The sequence below is a fragment of the Pygoscelis adeliae genome, unplaced genomic scaffold (genome assembly GCF_000699105.1).
Source record: "Pygoscelis adeliae isolate BGI_AS28 unplaced genomic scaffold, ASM69910v1 Scaffold207, whole genome shotgun sequence".
NCBI lineage: Eukaryota > Metazoa > Chordata > Aves > Sphenisciformes > Spheniscidae > Pygoscelis > Pygoscelis adeliae.
The window spans coordinates 2839164-2849009 of NW_008825160.1; the positions used below are offsets into that span (position 1 = coordinate 2839164).

Here is a 9846-nt window from a genome sequence, read left to right on the forward strand (position 1 = left end):
CCCTCAGCCGCTCCTCATCAGACTTGTTCTCCAGACCCCTCACCAGCCTCGTTGCCCTTCTCTGGACATGCTCCAGCCCCTCGACGTCCTTCTTGGAGTGAGGGGCCCAAAACTGAACACAGCATTCGAGGTGCAGCCTCACCAGTGCCGAGTACAGGGCCACGATCACTTCCCTACTCCTGCTGGCCACACTATTTCTGGTACAAGTATTCGTTATATATGGTGCCCTTTATGTATGTTAGATACTATTTCTTCTTGTTGCCCCTAAAACCAGCTTTGTCCAGCTCCAGGCCTTTGTTTTTTAACTGGCCGTTGTTGAGATGTTCATAGTTGTGAGGTGTGCAGTGTCAAGACTGTGCCCCATTTCTTATCATCCCATGCCTGTAGTCCTTTACATTGTGTCCTGTGTTTCCACTTCTCAAGGTCTTTGCTGTCATACCAGGCTTGTATTTATCTACATTATGTTATTATATTGAGTCATAAGCATCTCATTCTTCCTGGAACAACTGCTTGTTACTGCTATCCATATAAAACTATGGTTGTACCACACAAAGAAAAACAAAAGCAAAACAATTAGATATAGGCACCTGCTCAATAAGAGAAATTGCTGTCACAGCTGAACCAAGAAAAACAAAGTTACAGCCAAGTCACGAAAAGTTCAGATCGAGCAGGACAAGCCTCAGTCCTCAGGTCTTGAAAACTCAGTACAAATCTGATGGCAATACCATATTGCAGGGCTACATGGTTATGATATTCTGTTTTATATATAGATAGAGTGAGAGGGAGAGAGAAAAGATTCTTCAAAGTGTGAGTTGTTGCAAAGGAGAGCTGTCGGAAATTCAGGGTTGGTACCATTATCTGCATCATTTAATAAGACCTTGCCTGTAAGTCCCAGCACGCAGACAGGTCTCCTTTTTCAGATCTAGCTGGAATGATTATAGGTGTTTGCAGTCCTCAGCTGTCAATTAGTGCCAACAGCATCATCAACAGCAGAGTTGATGCAAGGCACATGTAAATGTTTCCTGGTCTGCTATACTAAAAATCCTGTTCAGGATAGTTTATTGCTGATAAAAATGGTTCAGGTTAAGACGGCTGACTACAATGTAACAGATGAAAATGTGCACATCGCATCTCTGATGGGGAATTGTGGTTATACCCAGTTTTAGGAGGGGGTAACATTGCAAGCTGCTCCAGCAAAATAAATATGCCTATATCTCGATGAAGTTGCACACTTTCACCTAGAAAAATGTATCAGCTGAGGAGAAAATTGTCAGTTTGTTCATGGTGGAAAGCTAAGGACCAAGGTGGTGATGCAGATAAGTTGTGCTGTGTGTCAGTACCATAGTGTGAGTCAGTGATATGCTATCATTTAGAATAACTAGGTCCTGATATAATAGAAAGGATGGAAAAGAAGGAAAAGCCGTTAACTGGTGGGTATGAGAAGTATGATGCTTTAAATCACTTCAAATCCTTTGACGAAAAGGATTCTTTCAAAAGTGTGTTTAGAATAAAGTTATACTATTCTTATAACGCTTTCCACATGTAGCTTTAGGGCATTTCACCTTGAACTTGCCTATTTTGCAAAGTTGGGTGCTAGATCTTGAGACCTGTAGATTGGATACAGGTTTCCAGTACTGCTTTCACAGTAATTTGTGATAAATGCACAGTTGTCCTAAACTCAGCTACAAGTTCAACAGGCACTCAGTTTCAGGAACAAAACGTTGCATTTCTCTGCTTAATTTTAAAGGGTGTGCGTAGCTTGAAAAATACCTACTTTAAACCCAGATATATCCTGTTAGTACCAATGAACAAAGAAAAATATGAGGGACATCTGCGGAGGAAAGGATTATTCAGCAGGCCAGAGATTGAAGAGGCAGTCTCCAGAGTGGACATGTACATCAAAATAAGTCAGGATTTTCCAGGATACTTTGATGCAGTAGTCAACACAGGTAAATTAATCTCTTTTATACTATAAATCTGACTTCTAATGTCACACCAATAGATGGACTGAAACTGCTATGCAAACAAAGCCACTGGCAAATATTAAACTAAGGATGATAAATGGTTTGATGTTCAGCGTAACAGTTTAAACTATCCCTTAATTGATTTTCCCAGTTAATTCTTGTCCCAGGAATCCAAAAGCTCTGGAGATCTGTCAGGGCTGAATTACTCTGCTATGCCCAAGTTGTGCTTTAAGCCCATCTAGAAAGCAAACCAACTATTGAACTCGGCAGCAGACTTGTTAAGTATTGTCTCCTATGAGAATATTAAACTGATCTGTGCTAATTGTCTGTTGGTTTCTGGGCAGAGTTCAGGGGTGCTTTTGATCTAACAGACGTAATTATTTCTGGGCAGGATAGGCTTTTTTCAAGTGTTGAAATGACAGCTGATGTGCAGTCTGGCAACGTCTCACTGTAAAGAAGAGGCTGCTGTAAAGCTTTTCCTTGTAGGACTCTTAGGCTTAGTAACTTGCTCAAGTCCCCCAGCCTGAAACAAGGAATGTGAGGGTGGTAGATATTTCATTAAAACAAATGTTTGCTTCTTGATATTTAGGAATTGAGGACAGCAGGTGGTAGAGAAGAATCCTTTTCTAGTTCATTCTGTGTCTGCCCTTTTGTGGAGGTGATTTTTGTGGTTCACCACAGTGATGGTGAAATATATAATTGTGGTATGAAATATTGTATTTGTAGTTATTGTCAAGGGCATATGGAGCTTACAATTTAAATACATCATTAAAGAAATAAAGCACAGTAAACCTAATTGAAGAAGGAGAATATTTAGGTGAGTGCAGAAACTGAGATGAATTTCAGATTATTTTCTTGAATGTGCTATTTATGAAGATGAAGATTTTTCTCCCAAAGAGATGAGCTGGATGAGTTAAGAATACATTTCTGTGTCAAACTTCTGTGATTTGTAACTTCGTACTGATAAAAACTTGGGTTTTTTGTTATGTATCCTTTCTGTCCCCCATGAAATGCGTATCCCATTCTGCAGATGAATTGGATGAGGCAATCGCAGAGCTGAGTTTCCTCGTAAAGGCGTACCTGGGTTTGGAGCCACCTGCAGTTTTTGATAGCATTCAGGACTTGAATAGCAGAGCAGGAGCAGGTACTGTGTCTGGGCACATGCTACTACTGTTTTTATCAGTAGAGTATTCCTACTTACTTGTTACAAGAATTGAAATCGGTGAATGATGCAACTTGTGGGACTGCTTGTCTCTGAAAACTCTGCGTGCTTCTCTGTAATGGGTCTTCTGGGCTGATTCCTCCCTGGGATCTGAATTTTTAATGGAGATCTTTCCAGGTACTTTACATCACTGTGTGCCCTGAGGCAATAATATGCAGAAAGTGAGTTGCCTGACTCTTCTGAGGATGCTTTTGGGCTGAGGATCTCCCATTCATTCCAGATGAATCACAAGCGAGATATGTGTCCGTGGCTGAGAGCTTTGTGCCTATCAAACTGTTGAGCAACAAGAAAATGGCATGGCACCAAGACCTTACTTTACTCTTTTCACCAGGATAGCCAGAAGCATGAAGAGGTATATGAAAACCAGGATAGTGAGATGAGTGAAGGCAACTTACAAATTCACTCTAAGTGCTTTGGGGGCTACCCACTGCGGGGTAGACCCAAATGATTGGTAGTGTGCTTAACAGAAGCCTTTTAGCCCTTGAATGACTAAGGCTGGAGCCTCATGATCACTTCCAGCTAATCCAAGTGCATGCTGTTGCAAAAAGGGGTCATGCCCAACTTACCTCTCCTGCCAATGCATTTCTAGTCTGCTCGTTGCTCTCATTCTTCTGATTGTGCAGTTATTTGTGATCTGGACCAGGCAATGGTTCCATCCAAAAACTAACCTAGGAAAAAAACTCACCAACTTTCAGACAGATCGAGTCCTCGATCAAACTCATCGTGCAGCTATAGAATTGGCTCAAGAGGGAAGGGTAGGGAGAAGACCTTCATGGCTGCCTGTGAAGGAAGAAAGGAGGACTACTCTTGTCAGAGGCAGCATAACTAAGATTAGCTTAACATATTGTGAGAACTCAGCTGTAACCCTTGAATTTATTCCAGACAGGGTAGGTTACCAGCTGGGATGAAAGCAGAATATGATCTCTAAAGTACTGGAGAAAAAGAGATAAGAAACAGACATTATGGTAGTAAGATGTTGCACAACACGGACTAACAAGAAGCTCATTTATGTGAATTCTTTCCTCTAACTCCAAGAGCCTCCATGGTTTATGGCTGTCTTGGTTAGATCCATTGCAACAGGAGGGTTAATGGGTTTCCTAAGTAACACAGAGCCAATATTCATGACCTTCTGTGTGGCTCAGAAGGCTGCAAATAAAAGTAGCTGAAGGGAGGGCAAAAATGTCTGAAATCTTTGTCCTGAGAGGCAACAAAACCCACCAAACCCTAACTAGATTATCAGGAAAGAAGAACAAGGGGGAGGATTAAAGATAAAAGATTTTTATATAATCATGGTATTTTTGAAGATAAATACGTATATATCTGAAGTTCCTTTAAAGGACTTTGTATTCCTCAGCAGTTCTGAGTTCTTTCAGTGAGTGACTTGTCACTAGTTACAGAAACTTCATTAATAGTACTAGATTTTGGTAATTCTGCTGTCCATAAAGTAACTTTTAAATTTACTATGCACCATTAAATTCATTTAAAGCTTCATTTATAGGTATTTAAATAAGTTTAACTATCCTATTTCTAGAGATCAGCTCTTCTTATGGACTGTGTGAAATAATTTATTTTAAAAAACTTGCCCCAAGGTTGTCTTTAATATGGACATTTTTAGTAAGATAGTAGCAGTGGGAAGATTGGTTGTGTGAGATTATGATAGGTTGTTAATTCTTTTTTTAATGAACTGCTGTGCAAGATCTTTTGCTCATGTATAGAGTAAAAATACTGGGAGAAAATAGATAAGTTCGTTTTAAAAACTTTTTATAGCAGAAGTATAATACATTTCAGAGCTGATAATGCTTTGTACTTGCATTAGCGGCTTTCATCCACGGAACTCAGTACTTTACAACTATTAATTCTATCTCGCAGCAGTCCTGTGGAGTGTGTGGTACTACTTGTATTTTACAAATGAGGAAAGGGACATTTATGTCAAAGACTGATTATTTGTGATGGTGGGCACCAGAAATCCCACTGAAGTTTTGACAGTGTGAAGCTCTGCACCTCTGAAGTTTAGGGTCTATACTTAGTGTCGAGGTGAGTAGTAGTTTACTGTGCCTGAAACAGAACCCACCAATCTCAAGTCTCATGTCCTCTGTTCTTACCACCAGATCTTCTGGCAGCTACAAACCAGCAGTATATAATGGCTATGCTGAGAGTCATCCGATGACTGTTGAAACTTTTTTATAAAAGCATATACTAAGAAAAATAATGATATTTAGTATATGAACATGCATATGGATGGGATGTCTCTTTGCCTTTCATCTACCATCTTTGTGTGTGACTCCTTAGGTTATGAGCTCTTGTGCTTTGATGTGACACACAATACAATTAAATCTTTCTTATGATTGGATTTCTGCAAAGACTGCCATGTACCAATATTTATAAGAATTTTTCTGTGACTTAATTTCATATTTAGATACCATTTTATAGACAGGAAAAATCCCAGTTTACAGATTTTGTCAAATTTGAAAAAAATGTTTTTGGAAAAAGCATGTTTAGTTATGTCTTCAGCTTTCTGGCTTACAGTCATGTTTGATTCCTTGCAATGCAGCAGTGGTGCAAGTCTTTGGATTTCTGTTTACAGAAATTCAGATAAATAACAGAAGAAAAGGTGCCCCGCTCCAACTCCCCATCACATTCTGAGAGCTCTGAGAAGGTTAAAACTTCTAAGCAGGTAGACTGTAATTAGCTCAGAGGTCATAACAGTGGTGCATATCAGAGCATCCCTAACAAAATGAGCTCATTTACACACGGTTAAGCACCTCTTCCTAGTCCATTAATGTAGGAGTGTTTTTTTTAGATTTTTCATAACTTTCATTTGCCTCACTATTCAGGGGGGATACATTTGTTGTATCTGTGAAGTACTTGGAAGGTTTAAAAGCTTTTTGAGAACTGCATAGTTTATATCCTTTATAACTTCCACAGTTATCTTTTGCGAATCCAGAATTGTGCCAAAAGCCAGCTGATGATAGTTGCAAATTACTAATTTCTTTCTGCTTGCTGTAGGCAAAGTGGTGTTCAGAATATTTTTGTTGAGAAGTGTCTTTTCCATACTAGGTTCAAGAATACGGCTCTTACAAGAGCAAAGATTGTCACCCAGTGGAGTAATTACTGGAGCTACTCGGTCTTCATCTGTCAATGAGTTCTTGGACTTTTCTGTCAAAAACTATCCAGGAGGTATCTCGGACAAACTTGCTGCACAACTGGACTCTGTGGTAAGCAGCATCTACTCTAACCTTAGACAGAAATGATAAGTTGTATGCAAAAAATACGTTAGTCAGACCTTTCTATCTCCAGAGAAAATTGATACCTGGTTCTCTGGCCGTCTTTCATTTCAACAATAGTTACCAGTTCCCCAGAGTTAAAGGCAGATTGATGAGAATGAGGCAAGTAAATTCAGATGAGAGGACAAGCTGTCGTTTCTGCTCGATTTTACACCAGAATAAATCTGTTGATCGTAATTGATTTCATCCAATTGCGTACTGGTGTAAGGGAGCTGAATATCATCTTCCAGTTCTACCACAACATATGAAACTATCCTATTCAGAGGAAATAGTTAGATGCAGTTAATAGGACAATGAAGGTTACTTATGAACGCCATCCTGTGGCAGTGGAAAAACTCGTTCAGCCGAGCCTTTCAGCATGTATGCTAGCGATAACTGCCAGAGATCAAATTTAAGCACATTTTTCACCTGCTTTTACTTTTTCAATCAACAGATTCAACAATGTGCTTGGATTTCAAATAACCTTTTGCAACTTCAGCTTCATCTCTCTTTCTTTTTTTACTTCTCCTTAATAGTCCTTTCCCTAAAGGCATTCATTCTCCTTGCAGGCAGTGGGGGAGTTGGGGCTATGAAGCAGATGTGTCTAATGCTCTTTTTATACGACAACGACAGGAGAAAGAGAAAAAGAAAAATGAAAGCTTTAAACTTTGTTCCATTCCAGGGTGATGATGTCATTATGATGAATGATGGCTTGGCAGGCATGACTTGCTGTACAATTTTGCCACTATCTCTGTATTTATAACTGCCTCTGATGTTTAGAATTAGTGCTGTAGATGGAGCAAAGTAACAGAGCCCCCTGCCCCCGTTTCCCAGGCTTTAAAAAACGCTCTCTTAGGTTTGGAGAAAGGTATGACTGTCAAATGGCTGACATAAATAGGGAACCTCCCATCTTTCAGTCTTCTGAAATGAAATACCTCTTTCAAGCCATGCAGAATTAAAAAAATGTCACAAGTGTTGTTTATTTTCATGTTCCTTTCATCCAAAGGTTTGTTATTTTAATGTGAGAGAGAAGCCAGAATATTTCTTACCTTGGTGGCACTCTGCCATCGCTCCTACCCCAGCAATTTATTTGTCTCACTTTTTATTTAATCTTTTTTATTTTTATTTTGAAAGTTTACATTTTGTCAAGTCAGGGAGAAGTGGTTTATGATGGAGGAGGCTATCATTTACCTTGGGTTTAACTTACTTAGTGGCCGCAAGGCTCTCTTTCTTTTTAGTCTCCTTGTTCAGTGCTGGTAATACCTTTTCGTTATTTACTACACTAAGTTTCCAATATATTTTTAAATGCAGAGAAAGCTTTACAGCGTCAGCTGAAGTGTCAGCGTAGTAAAACCTTCAAGATGAAACACAGGTGCCTCTTAGAGCTTATTTAATGAGAAGAATATAAATATGTCTGTGGCCTTAAAGTAAAATTTTGCCTAAACTGTTGCATTTGGGACTGCAAATTATTTTTGTGCTTTTGGCACCCAAATAATGTGCTGTCACTGCAGTAACCACATTCCACTCCCATCATGTAGAACTGGAAAATAAAATATATGGAGAAATGTATGTGAATTTTCCACCAGCAAAATAAGAAGCAGGATCTGCTGCTCAGGAGAAGACAGTAGATCTGATTCCTTGCAGCCTTGTCCCTTGTGAGCATGCCAACCCTGCAGTAATTTTGTGTGGCTGTAATTAACTATACGAGGTATGAACAGAAAGGTATCTATACCTGTAATCCACACAGAAAAAAGGGTCAGAATTATATCTTTACCAAAAGAAAGCAAAACAAAACACAAGCTCAGTGAGCATCTAAGCAGAGCCTTACTTAGTGTAAACAGTGAAGGAAAGTGAAGGAACTGACAATAGTCATAATGTGAGCATTCAGCAGATTAACTATATTCTCTTTCATTGCTCATACCATGACACAACACCTCTATTACAGACATATGATTTAGCTATTAAATTGATAACTATCAATGGCTATCAGCTGATAACAATTCAGGATTTAATAACTTTGCTCTGTGATTTACATTTTATTTTTCTAAGCACAGTGTAGTGCTGCGTTTGTCTGACCTGAGAAATTACATTGTCCTACAGCACATGTTAATTAACACGCCCTTAAAATTTGGGACCACATTTTCCAGTCTGCTGAGATCATAATGTGTTCATTGTACAAAGTCATTTTAACTAACTGAAATTTGCAAAAGGTAATTCCTTCTTTGAGGGGGGAATATTGGTTGATATAGAGTTGGTAAGGCAGGTTTTCTGCATTGCTGGAGCAAAGAGACAGTGTATTTAAGATGTAGCAGAAGCAAATTCTTCTGTATTCAGCCCCTTGCTGGTGAAAAGAAGCTTAAGACAACAGCATAGCTCGAATTATCCCTGCTCTAACATATTGGGAGGTTGGGATGCATCAAAAGTGGTTCTCTGCAGATATTCCTTCCTGCAACATCCTGGCACATTTTGACTACTATGAAGAAATGGAGCTTCACTGGAGATGAAGATCTTCATTTTTCAAAGCCAGCAAGATTTCAGACCAAAATTGGGTTTGTGTAGATAGGTGAATCATATTTAGCACCTTGTTAGTTATAATATAGCTCTGCTATTTTCCCGGAATATATAAACACATACACTGTAGACTCTTAGCAAAAGAGAATATCACAGCCAATTAAGTTTCCATATATACTTTTAAGTTGCTGTATAAAGTTGGTCATATTTCTTTATCAGGAAGAAGCTTCTCTCCAAAGGCGTCGTTCTGCAGCACGTCAGGCTCTGTCAGGGAAGGCACCTAGTGCATACGTCCAGCTGTTTCAAAGGTAAGGTAGAGTGGTTTCAGCCAAGTCCTTTGCAATAAAGTGAAAAATGCCTGTTTAAGATTTCTTCTCCATTGCTGTTAAGGATGAATGATTACAAACTGTCAGGGATTGCAAATCTCATAGACAACTCTCCTTTCTATCACTTTTAAATCTAGCCCTACAAATACACACTGCCTGTCTTTTGACTTGGGAGTGCAGCAGTCCTGAAATGTATACTGAAAATGCATGAGGCAGAGCCATCCACAAGTAACTTGTCTAAAACTATGAAATTATTATATGCTTCTTCTCTGAGAGAGCAGAAAAGGATCATTTTTCTGGCAGCTCACAGTCTCCAGCATGTTTTTTAGCACTATTAGTAATTAGTGTTGGAAAGTCACAGCCGTGCTCAGCACAAGGTTGGTTGTTGCAGTACATCTGTGGATCTCTCTGATTGAAGCAGAATTTCTGAAAGCTGACTTCACTTCCTAATTTTTTTTTTTTTTTTAGAAAATGGATACTGTCTTGACTGTCTCTCTTCCTTTTTCCTCATAGTCGCAGCCCTGCAAAAATGGTATTAAAAGTCTATAAATCTCAATGTA

General features: G+C 39.1%; 1 protein-coding gene across 1 annotated transcript in view; it reads left to right on the forward strand.

Annotated features, from left to right (window-relative positions):
- LRGUK (leucine-rich repeats and guanylate kinase domain containing) overlaps nucleotides 1–9846 on the forward strand; it is a 55580-nt gene that overhangs the window by 33226 nt on the left and 12508 nt on the right. The window contains exons 14-17 of the mRNA XM_009328698.1: nucleotides 1748–1949; nucleotides 2995–3108; nucleotides 6244–6401; nucleotides 9180–9268. Of these exons, the coding sequence (XP_009326973.1) occupies nucleotides 1748–1949; nucleotides 2995–3108; nucleotides 6244–6401; nucleotides 9180–9268 (563 nt within the window). The remainder of the gene's footprint in view (nucleotides 1–1747; nucleotides 1950–2994; nucleotides 3109–6243; nucleotides 6402–9179; nucleotides 9269–9846) is intronic.